Source organism: Rhinoraja longicauda, chromosome 8 (assembly GCF_053455715.1).
Source record: "Rhinoraja longicauda isolate Sanriku21f chromosome 8, sRhiLon1.1, whole genome shotgun sequence".
Classification (NCBI taxonomy): Eukaryota; Metazoa; Chordata; class Chondrichthyes; order Rajiformes; family Arhynchobatidae; genus Rhinoraja; species Rhinoraja longicauda.
In genome coordinates this window covers 72,843,308-72,862,909 of record NC_135960.1, presented here as the reverse complement: position 1 = coordinate 72,862,909, position 19,602 = coordinate 72,843,308, and the positions used below count along the sequence as shown (strand labels likewise).

General features: G+C 44.7%; 1 protein-coding gene across 1 annotated transcript in view; it reads right to left on the bottom strand.

Moving 5' to 3' along the window:
- dgkg (diacylglycerol kinase, gamma) overlaps positions 1–19,602 on the bottom strand; it is a 389,823-nt gene that overhangs the window by 120,455 nt on the left and 249,766 nt on the right. The window contains exon 18 of the mRNA XM_078404272.1: positions 417–507. Coding sequence (XP_078260398.1) covers positions 417–507 — 91 coding nt within the window. The remainder of the gene's footprint in view (positions 1–416; positions 508–19,602) is intronic.

Genomic DNA, 19,602 nt, shown 5'->3' with positions numbered 1-19,602 from the left:
TGCTATGCAACCTCCGTTAGGCGGTGCCTGGGCCTCCGGGCCTACAGCGGCCCCCATGCCTATTGTGTCCGGGCCTACACTGTACGGTCCTACAGCGGCCCCTGGGCCTACAGTGTCCGGGCCTACAGCGGCCCCCGGGCCTACAGTGTTCCGGGCCTACAGCGCCCCCGGGACAAATACGGGACAAGGGCTTTCCCGTATGGGACAAACCAATTTAGCCCAAAATACGGGATGTCACGGCTAATACGGGACAGTTGGCAACCCTACTTTTACCTGTCTTTCATCTTCCTGCAGCCGAGCAGGTTACAGCTCATGTACAGCGATTTCAGTTAACTTCTTAAGAGTTAAATTCCTCAATGTTTTTTCTCTTTAGTGACACCTATGAAATACTGATGAAAGGAAAATGAGATACTCACCTCCACTTCTATAAATTCATTTAACTTTTTGCATGTAGCAGAAAATGTCTCAGTTGTTCCAAATTCAAAATACCATAGTTTGTTCTTCATTCTGCAAAGGATATGGAGAGGCATTAACTGGTACATTTCACCAAAGTACATTTATACAAAATGTGTAGGAAGAAACTGCAGGTGCTGGTTTAAACCGAAGATAGACACAAAATGCTGGAGTAACTCAGCGGGTCAGGCAGCATCTCCGGGGAAAAGGAATAGGTGACGTTTCGGGTCGATACCCTTCTTCAATCTGAAGAAGGAAAAATGCAGGAAACATGTTCCCAATGTTGGGGAAGTCCAGAACCAGGGGACACAGTCTAAGAATAAAGGGGAAGCCATTTAAATCTGAGGTGAGGAAAAACCTTTTCAGTCAGAGAGTTGTGAATCTGTGGAATTCTCTGCCTCAGAAGGCAGTGGAGGCGAATTCTCTGAATGCATTCAAGAGAGAGCTAGATAGAGTTCTTAAGGATAGTGGAGTCAGGGGGTATGGGGAGAAGGCAGGAACGGGGTACTGATTGAGAATGATCAGCCATGATCACATTGAATGGTGGTGCTGGCTCGAAGGGCCGAATGGCCTCCCCCTGCACCTATTGACTATTGTCTATTTTCGATGTTTCTATGTTTCTAAGGGTCTCGACCCGAAATGTCACCCATTCCTTCTCTCCAGAGCTGCTGCCTGTCCCGCTGAGTTACTCCAGCATTTTGTGTACATTTCAGCAAACGCAACGCACTTCAAAAATCTTCCTTGTGGAATTTATTGTTCCGATTGTAACACAGATTAGTGCAGCTAATAGCTTGTCAACAGGAACCCCAGACAGGAGAGTACCCACAATTGCAAAAACCTTTCCCCATTAGTCACGGACCGAACTGAAAGGCAATGAGGAAGTCATCACATGAGATGTACAACAACGATTACTAGCGGTCCTATCTGATTCAAAATGTAACCCTGATGTGAGCTAGAGACTTTAGTTGGATCTAGCCTGGAGGTTATACTCTGTGTGGTTGCATGATTACTAATATAAGACTGGTCCTACCACTTTTCCAGTAGCAATACTTTAATTTTATGAAATGATCGTCACAAGGTCCATCTTTAGTGATGTTTAGTTTAGAGATACAGCGTGGAAACAGGCCCTTCGGCCCACCGTTCGCAACGACCAGCGATCCCCGCACATTAACACTATCCTACACACACTCGGGACAATTTTACATTTATAACCAAGCCAATTAACCTACAAACCTGTACGTCTTTGGAGTGTGGCGGGAAACCAAAGATCTCGGAGAAAACCCACGCAGGTCACGGGGAGAACGTACAAACTCCGTACAGACAGCACCCGTAGTGGGGATGGAACCCGGGTCTCCGGCGCTGCATTCGCTGTAAGGCAGCAACTCTACCGCTGTGCCACCCACACTCTCACAACATTTAAGAGGCATCTGGACAAACACTTAAATTGCCAGTGCATAGCAGGCTACAAAGTGCTGCTAAGTGAGATTAGTGTACGTAGGTATTGGACACAGTGAGCTAAACAGCCTGTTTATGTGCTGCATCATTTCAACTATAACTCTACCCAGTAGAATAGCACTGAAGAGGGAAATGTGGACAGCATTTGACAACGGCTTAAGAGTGTGTAGGAAGGAAGTGCAGATGCTGGTTTAAACCAAAGATGGGCACAAAAAGCTGGAGTAACTCAGCAGGTCAGGCAGCATCTCTGGAGAGAAGGAATAAATAGGTGATGTTTCGGGTTGAGACCCCTCTTTAGACTGAGAGTCAGGGGAAAGGGAAATGAGAGATATAGACGGTGATGTAGAGAGATATAAAACTAATGAATAAAAGAAAGATTTGCAAAAAAGTAACAATGATAAAGGAAACAGGCCATTGTTAGCTGTGTGTTAGTAGAGAACAAGTGCAGACAATGAGACTCAACAAGACGACTTTGAAGCTGGTAGGGTTTGGGTGGGGGAGGGATGGAGAGAGGGGGGGATACAGAGGTTACCTGAAGTTAGAGAAATCAATATTCACACCACTGGGTTGTAAACTGCCCAAGCTAAATATGAGGATTAGCTTAGATGGGTTATCTTGGTCATAGAGTGATACAGTGTGGAAATAGGCCCTTCGGCCCAACTTGCCCATACCGGCCAACATGTCCCAGCTACACGAGTCCCACCTGCCCACGATTGGTCCCATACCCCTCCAAATCTGCCCTATCCATGTACCTGTCTAACTCGTCGCCAGGGATGCTGGACTGAAGGGCATGTTTCCGTGCTTTATGGCAATGCCCAAAGGACATCTCCCCCTGTTTTGAGTGGGGTAAGGTAGACGAGAGCAGGACTCCATTCACTATGGTAGAGGGAAGCCTCGCTTCCTGAAAATGGAGGACACAGTGGTAGAGTTGCTGACTTACAGCGCCAGGCTCCCGGGTTCCATCCTGACTACGGGTGCTGTCTGTACGGAGTTTGTACGCTCCCCCCGTGACCTGCGTGGGTTTTCTCCGGGATCTGCGGTATCCCTCCACACTCCAAAGACGTGCAGGTTTGTAGGTTAATTAGCTTGGTATAAATGTACAATTGTACCCAGTGTGTGTAGGGTAGTGCGGAGATCACTGGGCGGCACGGACTCGGTGGGCTGAAGGGCCTGTTTCTGCGCTGTATCTCTAAACTAAACTATTTCAGAAGTTCTGCAATGGAAAGCCTCAGCTTGAGAACATGTGCAGGAGAGGGGGGTACTGGGAGAAAAGGATGACACCCTTACAGGAGACAAGGTGAGAGGAGGTGTAGTTGAAGTAACTGTGTGAGTCAGTGGGTTTACAGCAGCTATCGGTGGATAATGTTTAGTTTAGTTTAGTCTAGTTTAGAGATACAGTGCGGAAACAGGTCCACCGGGTCCGTGCCAACCAGTGATTCCCCTACACTGGCTGCTGACCTGCTGAGTTACTCCAGCATTTTGTGAATAAACCCCTACACTGACGACACACTGGGGACAATTTACACTTATACTGAGCCAATTAACCAGCGATCCCCGCACATTAACACTATCCTACACACACTAGGGACAATTTTACATTTGCCAAGCCAATTAACCTGCAAACCTGTACGTCTTTGGAGTGTGAGAGGAAACCGAAGATCCCAGAGGAAACCCACCCAGGTCACAGGGAGAGCGTACAAACTCCGTACAGACAGCACCCGTAGTCGGGATGGAACCCGGGTCTCTAGTGCTGTAAGGCCGCAACTCTACCACTGTGTTCTGCGATGGAAACACGGAGATGCAGTAAAGGGAGAGATGTGTCAGGGATGGTCTGGGTGGAACTGAGGGGCAGGATAGAAGTTAGCAGCTAAAGTGATGGAAATGAATGAATGACTGCACCACCAATGCAGGCAATGTCGCCGGGCAAAAGTTAGAAGGTGATTTCACAGCAGGTTTTGAACCGGGACTGATTACACAGCTAGTGAAAAGTCACGTGTGGTAAGATGGGACACCATCGATTTCCAGCATGTGTGAGATATCAAAAGTGAAGTTGGAAGGCTTATCCAGTGGGGCAATATGTGGAGAGGTCAGGAATAAGAAAACTGCAATCACTGTGACAGAGTTATATTTGTGTAGGAAAAAAACTGCAGATGCAGATTAAATCAAAGGTAGACACAAAATACTGGAGTAACTCAGCGGGTCAGGCAGCATCTCTGGAGAGAAGGAATGGGTGACGTTTCGGGTCGAGACCCTTCTTCAGACCGATTTCAGGGGAGGGGGCGGGACAAAGATAGGATGTAGTCGGAGATAGGAAGACTAGTGGGAGAACTGGGAAGGGGAGGGGTAGAGAGGGACAGAGGAACTATCTAAAGTACTCAGAGTTGCATTGTTGGAAACGAGTGGCCAATTTGCACAGAACAAATTTTCCCATCAACAGCAATGAAGTCATGTATTTTAGTATTGGTAAAGGCAAAAATTATTAAATTGGACATTGAGGATAATTCCCACAATTTTCTCCAAATAACACAATCCAACATAGTATGATACGATACGATAGAACTTTATTTATCCCAGGAGGGAAATTGATCTGCCATCAGTCATAAAACACAACAAGATGCATGAAACATTAAAGTGAGGAGTGGAAAGGATTGGGGGTGTGCAAAGATTGGGGATGGGGGGGAGGAGTCAGTCTACCCCCCCACAGAAGGCAGAAGAGTTGTACAGTTTGATAGCCATGTGAAGAAGGATCTCCTGTGGCGTTCTGTGCTGCATCTTGTGGACAGGATATTGGTTTAAAGTTTTCACCGAGATCTTCGGTTTCCTCCCACACTCCAAAGACGTACAGGTTTGTAGGTTAATTGGCTTGATAAATGTAAAAACAAAATTGTCCCTAGTGGGTGTAGGATAGTGTTAATGTGCGGGGGTCGCTGGTCAGTGCAGATCCGGTGGGCTGAAAGGGCCTGTTTCTGCGCTGTATCTCTAAACTAAACTAAAATCAAGGCTTCGTAACAATGGGCATGAAGCTACTGGATTGTTGTAAAGACCCATCTGCTCCACTGATGTCTGTCAGAAACAGAAACCTGTTGTCTTACCTTGTACATCATTCGTACTGAGAGAATTGATCCACTGATAACATTGACAGATGCAGGAACAACTTCTTCCCCGCTGTAATCAGACTACTGAACAGTCCTCCCGTAGGCTAGGGCGTAGTCACAAAAAGCTGGAGTAACTCAGCAGGTCAGGCAGCATCTTTGGAGAAAAGGAATAGGTGATGTTTCGTGTCGAGACCCTCCTTCAGAATAGACCCAGACACCCAGTCTGAAGAAGGGCCTCGACCTGAAACATCACCTATTCTTTTTCTCCAGAGATGCTGTCTGACCCGCTGAGTTACTCCAGCTTTTTGTGTCTATCTCCAGTTTAAACCAGCATCTGCAGTTCCTTCCAACACAGCTATGGTGTGTAGTACTGATCTCCCAACCTACCTCACTTAAGACATTTCACTTTTTTAATTTGCATTTTCTTAGTAACTGTAAACAATATAATGCTGAAATATTATATTCTACATAGTGGTATTTTTCTCTTTGCACTTCCTGTTGTCTTTGTATATTCTTGATTTTACTCATGTATGGTATCTGTAGCATTAATAGCACGCAAAAAAAGTTTTTACTGAATCTCAGTACACATGGCCATAATAAACCAGTATCAATCCCACAAATAGGTATTCCAGCATGACTGTCTGGAATATTACCCCAAAGGCTTTTCATAAGGCCATAAGTGATAGGAGCAGAATTAGGCCATTCGGCCCATCAAGTCTACTCCACCATTCAATCATGGCTGATCTATCTCTCTCTCCTAACCCCATTCTCCTGCCTTCTCCCCATTCCCTCTGACACCAGCATTAATCAAGAACCTATCTATCTATCTCTGCCTTAAAAATATCCACTGACTTGGGCTCCACAGCAGTCTGTGGCATTCACTTGGTTTACTTGCATAAAAATAAGTTTTGCTACATGGCCGACCCACATAAGTTGTCCAAATTAACCTTAGTCCCCACGTTTGGCCTGAATCACTAATTTTTGCACAAATTTCCATGCCAGTGAAATTTAACAATAGTCTCTTGTCGAAGGTATTTATTCACAAAATGCTGGAGTAACTCAGCAGGTCAGGCAGCATCTCAGGAGAGAAGGAATGGGTGACGTTTCGGGTCGAGACCCTTCTTCAGTCTGAAGAAACGTCACCCATTCCTTCTCTCCTGAGATGCTGCCTGACCTGCTGAGTTACTCCAGCATTTTGGAAATAAATACCTTCGATTTGTACCAGCATCTGCAGTTATTTTCTTATACTAATAGTCTCTTGTCAATCAGTAAAGAAAGTAATTAACTTCAAGACAGCCTTTTTGAACTCTTCTCATGACAAGGTCATCGTGAGATCCAGTTAACAGTACAGTATAACACTCAGATTATTTTAGTAGGCCAACGTTTGAACATAATATCCTACAAACCTAAATAATCATTTTCCCCCAATAACTGCCCGTACATAGTTTCATGCAAAGCTTTATGCAAGACAATATTTTTCCATCAGGTGTCCATCAAAATCTTGCTCCAAAGACGTACAGGTTTGTAGGTTAATTGGCTTTCTATAAAATGTAAATTGTCCTGAGTGTGTGCAGGGTAGCGTTAATGTGCCAGAGGATTGCTGGTCGGCGAGGACTCGATGGGCCGAAAGGCCTGTTTCTGTGCTGTATCTCCCTCTGTATCTCTAAAAAGACACAATAACTGCCTTGTGTATTGTAATGCATATAATAAACATACCTCAATTCTTTTCAATGGGTTTTTATGGATTTTACTCGTGAATGGTCAAAGAGATTGGTTGCATGACGACTTTTCTTCCGCAAATAAAATAACAGTTAAAAAATTAATTCTAGAATGTTTTATGAGGTTGATGTAGCAAACCGTTTTAATGTAATTACCAATATGTTAAAGTATCTTTTTAAGATAAAACATTCAGGACAACAACTATTGATGGAAATTTTAACGGGAGTTTTTTGATGGATAATCGAAAGGGAAGTTAGTTGGGTTCAGACGTAGCTATTAGAAAGACTCATAAATTTTAATAATTGAGAATTGCCATTATAAATTTTTAACTGGGTGCTTACACAGCAAGCAACTGCTAACACTATTCTCTTAAAGCACTTCAGGGATGGGTTCATCGATTGAAAGATATTTTCAGATTGATTCATAATTTTAAAGTGGATTTGCAAAAACAAATGGTTGAATATTGTGATATGATGAGCCTTGGATCAGTTCTCAAGTGTGCTGTGCTATAATTGGTTCAAAGCTTATTGGTATTTAAAAGAAAAGATTAGCATGGAATATTGACACGATAAAAAACAAATGTTTGAACCCCTTCTTCTGCTATCTTTGTTTTGAACTGCAACAAGCAGAAGAACAACAGGCAAGGCAATCTGAGCTGATGGTCGATTCTCACCCCTTTACCACAGTGCCTTCTGAGCAAGCCACACTTAGTAATTTACCCACTTAAAAAATATCGGCAGGAGAGACCTGGTGCAAAAATATTCTCTAAGGAATTTCGCTCCATTTATAAAAGATTTTTCTCAGTCTTTTCAAATTGTTCAGAATGGTTCAGCACAGGAACCTGACTAGCACTCGGACTAAAGAATGGATGAAATGCTATACTTTGAAATGTACGAATATATCTCGAATGAAGTTTTTGTTATTTTAATAAATTTCTCCACTCTTCTTTAACTAACTTTTTCCTTATCTTTATAATCTGTTTTTGTTTTTGTTTTTATTTTTCTTCTCTCTCTTTTCTTTCTTTACTTCATCTATTTCTTTAGTTCTATCTAGTTTAAAAAAAAAAAAGGGGCAAAAGGTATTGGAGACAATATAATAATAATTGACAATATTATCAATTTAAAAATGTATGACTGTAAAGATGTAAACAGGTTATGTACCTATCTCCAATAAAAAATTTATCTCGGAACAAATTGTTCAGTCTATTGCTTGCAGAGGCAAAGGCACTTCAAAGGACAATTTATTGAAATGCAATGCATGTTGTGTAGGAAAAACTGCAGATGCTGGTACAAATCGAAGGTATTTATTTCACAGAATGCTGGAGTAACTCAGCAGGTCAAGCAGCATCTCAGGAGAGAAGGAATGGGTGACGTTTCGGGTCGAGACCCTTCTTCAGACTGATGTCAGGGGGGCGGGACAAAGGAAGGATATAGGTGGAGACAGGAAGACAGTGGGAGAACTGGGAAGGGGGGGGGGGGAGAGAGGGACAGAGGAACTATCTAAAGTTGGAGAAGTCAATGTTCATACCACTGGGCTGCAAGCTGCCCAAGCGAAATATGAGGTGCTGTTCCTCCAATTTCCGGTGGGCCTCACTATGACACTGGAGGAGGCCCATGACAGAAAGGTCAGACTGGGAGTGGGAGGGGGAGTTGAAGTGCTCAGCCAATGGGAGATCAGGTTGGTTAAGGCGGACTGAGCGAAGGTGTTGAGCGAAGCGATCGCCGAGCCTGCGTTTGGTTTCGCCGATGTAAAGAAGTTGACATCTAGAGCAGCGGATGCAATAGATGAGGTTGGAGGAGGTGCAGGTGAACCTCTGTCTCACCTGGAAAGACTGTTTGGGTCCTTGGATGGAGTTGAGGGGGGAGGTAAAGGGACAGGTGTTGCATCTCCTGCGTTTGCAGGGGAAAGTGCCCGGGGATGGGGTGGTTTGGGTAAGAAGGGACGAGTGGACCAGGGAGTTACAGAGGGAACGGTCTCTGCGGAACGCAGAAAGGGGAGGGGATGGGAAGATGTGGCCAGTAGTGGGGTTCCGTTGTAGGTGACGGAAATGTTGGAGGATGATTTGTTGGATTCGCTGGCTGGTGGGGTGAAAGGTGAGAATGAGGGGGATTCTGTCCTTGTTGCGAGTGGGGGGAGGGGGAGCAAGAGCGGAGCTGCGGGATGTAGAACAGACCCAAGTGAGAGCCTCATCTATAATGGAGGAGGGGAAGCCCCGTTTCCTGAAGAATGAGGACATCTCTGATGCCCTGGTGTGAAACACCTCATCCCGGGCGCAGATGCGGCGTAGATGGAGGAATTGGGAGTAGGGAAATGCAATGCAAGTATTTCCTATTCCATTTGAAATGTCCAGTTCTCAAAATCAAAGAGATTGAAGTACACCAAAAGCAGACCAATATTTATTCTGTTTGTTAGGGCGGTCACGGTGGCGCAGCGGTAGAGTTGCTGCCTTACAGCGAATGCAGCGCCGGAGACCCGGGTTCCATCCCGACTACGGGTGCTGTCTGTACGGGGTTTGTACGTTCTCCCCGTGACCTGTGTGGGTTTTCTCCGAGATCTTCGGTTTCCTGCCACACTCCAAAGACGTGCAAGTTTGTAGGTTAATTGGCTTGGTAAAAGTGAAAATTTTCCCTAGTGGGTGTAGGATAGTGTTAATGTGCGGGGATCGCTGGTCGGCGCGGACCTGGTGGGCCGACTGGGCCAGTTTCTGCACTGTATGTCTAAACTAAACTAAACAGAAATAAGGTCATAAGTGATATGAGTAGAATTAGGCCATTCGGCCCATCAAGCTGGCTCAAAGGGCCAAGTGGCCTCGTCCTGCACCTATTGTCTATTGTCTATAGTGGTCCAGTCACTCTAAAATATGTAGCAATGGGCATTTGGATATGAATTACGTTTTCAAAAAACACTGATACTTTATGCCACAGGAAAAATGACTGCAGCAAATGTTTTGATAATTTAGTTTGTAGATGTACCCTACAGCTCATCTTTGAGCACTATAGATTGGGAGGATGAAAGATGACCTCTAATATTACAAACACTCGGGGCTGGATGCTGCATCTTGATAAAAAGCCCACCAATTTTCTTTGAGGCCCAAAGCCAACCTGCTAGACTGGTGAGTCTCACACCATCCATCGGGAAGTCAATGCTTATACTTCACTACCCACATTGTTTGGCGTGTGGGGGAAACCGAAGATCTCGGAGAAAACCCGTGCAGTCACGGGGAGAACGTACAAACTCCGTACTGACAAGCGCCCTAAGTCAGGATCGAACCTGGGTCTCCGGCGCTGTCAGGCAGTAGCTTTACTGTTGCGCCCTTATTCTGTATTAACTGATACACAATGCTCCATTTTGAACTGTTTCGCTCTTAAGCTAATGTTGTTATCTCTTTGGAAGGCTCTTACTAATGTGTACAGTACCAGCCCCCTGTTGTCTCTCAAAATGTCTTCTGGCACAGTTTATTTTTAAATTTCACACATTATTGTTTTTAGTTAATAAAGCCATCTTCTATGATTAAAGGCCAAATCTGGAATGTCCGCAATAATGTACACTAAACAGAAAAATAATCATCCATTTTGATATCGATTTCACACATTTCCGGTAAGTTTATTAATTCACAATAACAATAACATTTAAAACTGAGGTGAGAAGGAACCTTTTCACCCAGAGAGTTGTGAATTTGTGGAATTCTCTGCCACAGAGGGCAGTGGAAGCCAAATCACTGGATGGATTTAAGAGAGAGTTAGATAGAGCTCTAGGGGCTAGTGGAATCAAGGGATATGGGGAGAAGGCAGGCACGGGTTACTGATTGTGGATGATCAGCCATGATCACAATGAATGGCGGTGCTGGCTCGAAGGGCCGAATGGCCTCCACCTGCCCCTATTTTCTATGTTTCTAATAACAGAAGCGTCTCCAAAAATATTCAGGAGAAATTGAAATGATTTGCCATGGCATCAAACTAAGTGTTGTTTTCAGTGCACTTTGATTATTAGTTCCATCAATCGAGGTACATTATTCTGATACATGGCCAGTTTGAGAATATTAAGCACTAATGTACTGTATTGTATCTAAAAAGCACTTCACATCTTCAAAATAGCTTTGCCTTTGAAGACAACCAGCAAGCAAGCATCTAAATGAGGCAGTCAGCACAACTTCCCAGGGATATCAAAGGCAGATCTCAATAGCAAGGCTGTAATTACATACATGCATCTTTAATGCATCTTCCTCTGAGATTACTTTACATTGGAGGTTAAGCGCATAATGGCAGAAATGTGAAACCATTCACTAAGAGCTTCTGCTTCAAAAGTACATAACATGTTGTCTTTTATGGGGCTTTATTCCTTTTACGTTCAACGTAGTTATTTGCTCCATTGGTACAGTTTTCTTCAATTAGCCCACTTCCTGCTAGCATTTCATATAGATATAATATGATAGAAATATCTTCACTAAGACTAATTGGTACTTTCTTTTTTCCACATTAAAAGATCAATTTCTGTGCATGATACAATTAAAATTACGTATTTACATGTATCTTTATTAAGAAACCCAAGAAAAGAAAGTTAAAAATAGAAACGGTAATATTATGAATGACAGCATTGACATTAATTTTTTCCTTTAAGGGAAAATGGAGAGACTGGTTAATACTCTCTGGGCTGCAAGAAATGGACAACATATTACATTCGTTTTGAAATAAACTTCGTTAAAATAACGCAGTCCTTTACTTGGAATCTAGGATTTTGACAATTAATTGATGTTATGAGAGAGAGGGAGAGAGAGACAGAGAGGGAGAGAGAGACAGGGAGGGAGACAGAGAGGGAGAGAGAGACAGAGAGGGAGAGAGAGACAGAGAGGGAGAGAGAGACAGAGAGGGAGAGAGAGACGGGGAGAGAGAGAGAGAGACAGAGAGAGAGAGAGAGAGAGACAGAGAGAGAGACAGAGAGAGAGAGAGAGAGAGAGAGAGAGAGAGAGAGAGACAGGGGGAGAGAGACAGAGAGAGAGAGACACAGAGAGAGAGAGAGAGAGAGAGAGAGGGGGAGAGAGACAGAGAGAGAGACAGAGAGAGAGAGAGAGAGAGAGAGAGAGAGAGAGAGAGAGAGAGAGAGAGAGAGACAGAGAGAGAGACAGGGGGAGAGAGACAGAGAGAGAGAGACACAGAGAGAGAGAGAGAGAGGGAGAGAGACAGAGACAGAGAGAGAGATAGAGAGAGAGAGACAGAGAGAGAGACAGAGAGAGACAGAGAGAGAGACAGAGAGAGAGACAGGGGGAGAGAGACAGGGGGAGAGAGACAGAGAGAGAGACAGGGGGAGAGAGACAGAGAGAGACAGATTTAATTTGATCATTCATAAGATGTGTCAGGCGAGAGGAAGACCAGTTTGTAGAATTACAAACATATTGTTACATCTACTACACCAAAAAAAATTGTTGGAATAACATTAACTAGTTCAAAGAAACATTTTAATGTTTTGAGAATTATGGTCAGCCTGGAAGTTGCTATGATGTAAGTGAGCTCAGTAATTTGATGAACTGGATCACCCACTATGTAGATACCAGGATGGATTGTCATTCGTTGATGGCAAAGGTGGGTCGTGCCAGATTGAATTATTTTTGTACTTGATAACCGGAAAGATGTGGGGGATAAAGTTCATCAAGTGACGGAGGCAGAATTATGCCATTCGGCCCATCAAGTCTACTCCGCCATTCAATCATGGCTGATCTATCTCTCCCTCCTCACCCCATTCTCCTGCCTTCACCCCAAATTCCCTGACACCCGTACTAAGCAAGTAGATATTTTGTTGTTCGCGGTGGAAGTTAAGTGAGGGATCAGAGTGCCCTCAGGACCCGCAAAGAACAGGACATCTCAGCTCCAGAATCTGTCTGTTCATCTAGCCCGCTCATCTCAGATGGGATAACGATTGGAGTGGCATTTTGTCTAACAGAGCAAAATCCATTTACTTTCTATTCTAGGGCAGCACGGTGGTGCAGCGGTAGAGTTGCTGCCTTACAGCGCCAGAGACCTGGGTTCCATCCTGACTACGGGTGCTGTCTGTATGGAACGTATGGAATTTGCACGTTCTCCCCGTGACCTGCGTGGGTTTTCTCCGGGTGCTCTGGTTTCATCCCACACTCCAAAGACGTGCAGGTTTGGGTGTGTAGGTCAATTGGCTTTGGTAAAAATTGTAAATTGGCCCTAGTGCATAGGATAGTGCTAGTGTACGGGGATTGCTGGTTGGCGTGGACTCGGTGGGCCGAAGGGCCTGTTTCCACGCTAAAGTATCTCTGAACTAAAGTGATCCAATGAGAACTGAACACAGTTCAATTGACAGAAAACATCCCACCTCAGTACCTATTTGAGTTACCAATGTTGTACCTGATGATCGCTAGTGCTAGGACAACTCCACAGCTACGTCTTGGGCCTGAGGTGTGTATCCAATGTGGCCCATTGGTACTTTCAATCTCTAGAACAACTCGGCATGAGATGTCTGGCTTCTCGTAGCCCCAATCAGTCTGTCCGAGATATGGTTCTAGCTCAATTGGGCGGCACGGTAGCACGGCAGAGACCCGGGTTCCATCCCGACTACGGGTGCTGTCTATACGTTCTCCCCGTGACCTGCGAGGGTTTTCTCCGAGATCTTCGGTTTCCTCCCACACTCCAAAGACATACAGGTTTGTAGGTTAATTGGCTTGGTAAATGTAAAAATTGTCTCTATTGTCTCTGAAAGGGCCTGTTTCCGCGCTGTAAAACGAAAACTAAAACAAAAAACTCAAGAAGAAGTTTCTCCCCTTATTCCAACTGTCCTGGTTCTGCTGGGATTTATTGATGCTGTAATTGGTTAAATGGCATTGCCACGTCATCGGCAATCATTGTCACTTCACCACTGGAACTCCCGATCAATGGCCAATGTTTGAAAAATATTGTCATAAGGTGTGGAGTAAAGTTATTCTGGACGCTGAATGTAGCAGTGGGCAACATTTGGTTTGCCTTTTTATGAGAATTGGACATACCTGAAGAATGTCTCACTTTGTCAGGCAGCTGTCAGTGTTTGTAATTGGACTGCCAGGGAGTTAGCTAATTATCATATCATATCATATATATACAGCCGGAAACAGGCCTTTTCGGCCCACCAAGTCCGTGCCGCCCAGCGATCCCCGTACATTAACACTATCCTACACCCACTAGGGACAATTTTTACATTTACCCAGCCAATTAACCTACATACCTGTACGTCTTTGGAGTGTGGGAGGAAACCGAAGATCTCGGAGAAAACCCACGCAGGTCACGGGGAGAACGTACAAACTCCTTACAGTGCAGCACCCGTAGTCAGGATCGAACCTGAGTCTCCGGCGCTGCATTCGCTGTAAAGCAGCAACTCTACCGCTGCGCCACCATGCCGCCCATACACGTGCAAGAAGGAACTGCAGATGTTGGTTTAAGCCAAAGATTGACAAAAAAAGCTGGAGTAACAGTGAGACAGGCAGCGTCTCTGGAGAGAAGGAATGGGCAGCGTTTCAGGTCAAGACCCTTCTTCAGACTAATTATACATTATCAGTCAACTGGGATGGTGTTGGTGCCCATAGTCTTTGTGTATAAAGTGCTCTTATTCATATCATGTAGGCTAAACAAAAGACGTCAGGAGAACACGGGCGGTCACGGTGGTGCAGCGGTAGAGTTGCCGCCTTACAGCGAATGCAGCGCCGGAGACCCGGGTTCCATCCCAACTATGGGCGCTGTCTGTACGGAGTTTGTACGTTCTCCCCGTGACCTGCGTGGGTTTTCTCCGAGATCTTCAGTTTCCTCCCACACTCCAAAGACGTACAGGTTTGCAGGTTAATTGGCTTGGCATAATTGTAAATTGTCCCTAGTGTGTGTAGGATAGTGTTAATGTGCGGGGATCGCTGGTCGGCACGGACTCGGTGGGCCAAAGGGCCTGTTTCCGTACTGTATCTCTGAACTAAAACTGAACTAAATGAATAAATTGTACGTATTAAGCCTTCAACCAGTGCAGAAATGTTGGTTGTGTACAACTAATTGTGCCACAATGTCAACGGGAGGTCATTCCATCGAGAAACTAGTTTGCATCATGAAAACCCCCCAGAAATTAACGGAGTTGAATACATATATTGGGGAAATTAATTTCTTGATAGGATACTGTAAAATAGAGGGAAGTTTAGAAAAATAAATGCTGTGATAACTGTTTTAAATAGTGATGATGGAAGTTTACAAACATAATTATATTTTTGATTCATTCATAATTTCATAATCTGAGGGGTAACTTTTTCACACAGAGGGTGGTGGGTGTATGGAACAAGCTGCCAGATGCTTGTGTTACTTCTAATTCCATCATCCAAATCATTAATATATATTGTGAACAGTTGCGGCCCCAGCACCGAGCCTTGCGGCACTCCACTCGCCACTGCCTGCCATTCCGAAAAGGACAGGTTAATTCCTACTCTTTGCTTCCTGTCTGCCAACCAATTCTCTATCCATTTTTAATGTTTCTATGTAACTATGCAAGGGGTTGGACACGTTAGAGGCAGGAAACATGTTCCCAATGTTGGGGGAGTTCAGATCAAGGGGCCACAGTTTAAGAATAAGGGGTAGGCCATTTAGAACAGATGAGGAAAAACTTTTTCAGTCAGAGAGTTGTGAATCTGTGGAATTCTCTGCCTTAGAAGGCAGTGGAGGCCAATTCTCTGAATGTATTCAAGAGAGAGCTAGATAGAGCTCTTAAGGATAGCGGAGTCAGGGGGTATGGGGAGAAGGCAGGAACGGGGTACTGATTGAGAATGATCAGCCATGATCACATTGAATGGTGGTGCTGGCTGGAAGGGCCGAATGGCCTCCTCCTGCACCTATTGTCTATTATCTATGCAGAGATGGATGATCCATGACTAAAACAGACAGCGCTATAACTTAAATTATCCATTTGCTGCAACCTTTGGAAATTAAAAACAAGGAGCAACCTTTTTTGAACTAAGCTACAAGCTTAATTTGCTCTGTCTCTTTACAATGGTCGTTAAGTATAAATGTGAAGTCAAGTTTCCTGCAATAAAACAGGACATACAATGATGACTGATTGGGTCTTATTTCAATCTGCACAGGGCAATGCTTTCTTTGTGCTAAACTTTTACACAGAGGGAAAAGAGGAAAAAGCCCTCCAATAAATAAAACATCAGAAAGATTTTCCGGGCCCCTTGCCGACAACTACAAACAACGTGCTCAAAATAAGTGATTGAATTTTAAATGACATGTAAATTTGCCTTTGAAGATGAAAGATAATTAGCTAAAAGGAACCAGGTCTTTTCAATCCCTCCAAATTTACATGAGATCTATTGAAAACCAAACATGCAAAGCTTGCCCCCAATGCTAAATTAGAGGAGAATGAATATACCACTAACCAGTACAAATTGTATTCCTTAAGTAAATAACTGGGCTGCTAATTAAAGGCCCATTGCCACTTCGAATTTCAAAATAATTTTGGTAAATATGCAGTGAAATGACTGATATACCATCTGTTATTGCATGATTCCATGGGTCAGTTCTGACTTTCTTGGACTTTGAGATATTAGGGAAGATATCAAAGAGTTTTGGGTTGAAGGTCTTGTCAGGAAGAGCGTTTGTTTCCACAGTGCAACAAAAGACCATGATCCTACTACATGTCCGACTACTTCAAACATTAATCCCAGTCGCCACAATTGGACTCCTGCCTCTGTCATCTTTGAACCTCAAGGACTGGACCTCCACCAGTGATCACAGACACTCCACCAGTGATCACAGTTGCTGAGTGCAACTGAGCTGTTTCCTCTCGTTCCATTCTGCCTTGCAATCTACCCCAAGACCATAATTTCATCTGCTCCTGAGTCTTGTTCCCAGCCTCAAGGCTGGGATGTGGCTTTACATATAAACACGCACTAAAACAATGGACAATGTGTACTGGACTGAAGCAATGGAAAGAACCAGGGGCCACAGTTTAAGAATAAGGGGGAGGCCATGTAGAACTGAGAGGAGGAAAAACTTTTTCACCCAGAGAGTTAGTTGTGAATTGGTGGAATTCTCTGCCTCAGAAGGCAGTGGAGGCCAACTTACTGGATGCATTCAAAAGAAAATTAGATAGAGCTCTTTGGGCTAGCGGAATCAAGGGGTATGGGTAGAAGGCAGGAACGGGGTACTGATTGTGGATGATCAGGCATGATCACAATGAATGCTGGCTCGAAGGGCCGAATGGCCTCCACCTGCACCTATTTTCTACGTTTCCACTGAAGCAATGGGCAGTGTATACTGGGTACTGATGCAATGGGCAGCGTATACTGGGCACTGATGCAATGGGCAGTGTATACTGGGCACTGAAACAATGGGCAGTGTATACTGGGCACTGAAACAATGGGCAGTGTATACTGGGCACTGAAACAACGGGCAGTGTATACTGGGCACTGATGCAATGGGCAGTGTATACTGGGCACTGAAACAATGGGCAGTGTATACTGGGCACTGAAACAATGGGCAGGGTATACTGGGCACTGAAACAATGGGCAGTTGCTATAATAGATCAAGTATAATAAACATTCTATGTAAAGCTGGAGTGAAGAGTGAAAGGGAGTTTGTAGAAAATTTAACGGAGCTAAAAGATGGGAGACATGAAAGAAATGGTATCTCAATGGACACAGATGGATAGAAAGCAAATAGGCATTCATGTAAGAAAATAACTGCAGATGCTGGTACAGATCGAAGGTATTTATTCACAAAATGTTGTAGTAACTCAGCGGGTCAGGCAGCATCTCAGGAGAGAAGGAATGGGTGACGTTTCGGGTCGGGACCCTTCTTCAGACTGATCTTCAGGTCCGAAGAAGAGTGTTGACCCGAAACGTCACCCATCCCTTCTCTCCCGAGATGCTGCCTGACCTGCTGAGTTACTCCAGCATTTTGTGAATAAATAGGCATTCATGATATCTCTGACTGCATTCCAAAGCTTGACACAGCCCGTTACGTACTTCCTAAATGTTGTTTACCGTTGTTTTGTGGATAGGTGAAGTAGCAGATAATATTTAATAACTATACCAATCAGATGGTTATCACAGAGTGCTGGGTAATCTTTAATGGGTGAGAACTTGGAAGAAGGGGTCAATATGAATGACCCGGCTGCTACTGAGATGAAGACTTCATTGTCTGAGAGACTCACAGTGGCCTGATATGGGATCCCTAATACAATCAGGGCAACACAATGGCGCAGCGGTAGAGTTGCTGCCTTACAGTGAATGCAGCGCCGGAGACCCGGGTTCCATCCCGACTACGGGTGCTGTCTGTACGGAGTTTGTACGTTCTCCCCGTGACCTGCGTGGGTTTTCTCCGAGATCTTCGGTTTCCTCCCACACTCCAAAGACGTACGGGTGTGTAGGTTAATTGGCTTGGTAAATGTCAAAATTGTCCCTAGTGTGTGTAGGATAGTGTTAATGTGTGGGGATCGCTGGTCGGCGCGGACCCGGTGGGCTGAAGGGCATGTTTCCACGCTGTATCTCTAAAACTAAACTAAAACAAAACTAATCCAAAATGATAACCTTGAATCTTTCTCAAAGCATTGGGAAATCTATCTTTATAAAGTACTCAGCAACTTTTTCCTTAACTTCATTCCTTAAGTGTGGTCAGAAATCTCCAACCACAAGCACTAACTACACTGTTGGAGCCAAGTTGTACACTCATAACTACTTGTGTTGACTAAGAAGGTTTCCATGGCTACATTGTGAATTGAAAGCGAGGACCAGCATTATCCGAGGAATAGCTGAACAGTTTTTCTTCTTAGGCAATCACTTGGGTTGGAGGCTATCTTCCTTCCCTCCAGTTCTGTCAGTCCAACAGAAACTATGAGTCCAACATGGTACCTGCAAACACTGGGCAGGAGATATCTGATGGGCAGCAAATGAACCGAGCGAGCTCTGGGCTTATTTGTTCTCGTAACCAATGGAGTTGAACTTTTCCCTGCCATCCTGAAGACTTCTTCTCCAATTTAAGTGGTCATGAGTCAGAGATTCCCTTAAATATTCCCTGAGAATATCCTTATTTTTTTCCCCTTGTCCATCTGGTAATCTCTTGCTGTGATAGACCGATTACCTCGGTTCATTTGCTGCCCATCCTGGACTTCCTGCTGGAACGACCGCAGGCAGTGAGAATGGGCCCGCACCTGTCCTCCACTATCACCCTGAGTACCGGCACACCACAGGGCTGTGTTCTGAGCCCCATGCTCTACTCCCTCTTCACACACGACTGTGTTCCTGCATTCAACACCAACACCATTGTCAAGTTTGCAGACGACACAACGGTGATCGGGCTGATCACCAACGGTGATGAAACAAAATACAGAGCAGAGGTGCAGAACCTGGCGGACTGGTGCTCTGATAACAACCTGTCCCTAAATACCACCAAGATCAAGGAGCTGATCATCAACTTCCGTAGGTCACACAACGGGGAATACGCCCCGATCTTTATCAACGGGGACAGTGTGGAGAGAGTGTCCAGATGCAAGTTTCTGGGCACTCACATTTCGGAGGACCTAACATGGTCCAATAACACTGCTGCGCTGGTCAAGAAGGCACAGCAACGACTGTTCTACCTAAGAACACTGAAGAAGTCTGGTCTACCCCAACAGCTGCTGACGACCTTCTACCGCTGCATCTTTGTGTTAGAGCATCCTAACACATGGCATCCCTGTGTGGTACCTCAGCTGCACAGAGGCAGAAAGGAAAGCTCTTCAGCGGGTAGTCCATAGAGCTCAGAGGACCATCGGAACACAGCTACCAGCCTTGGAAGGCATCTACAACACACGATGCCTCAGAAAAGCCACCAGCATCCACAAAGACTCTTCACACCCCTGCAACAGTCTGTTCGAACTTCTA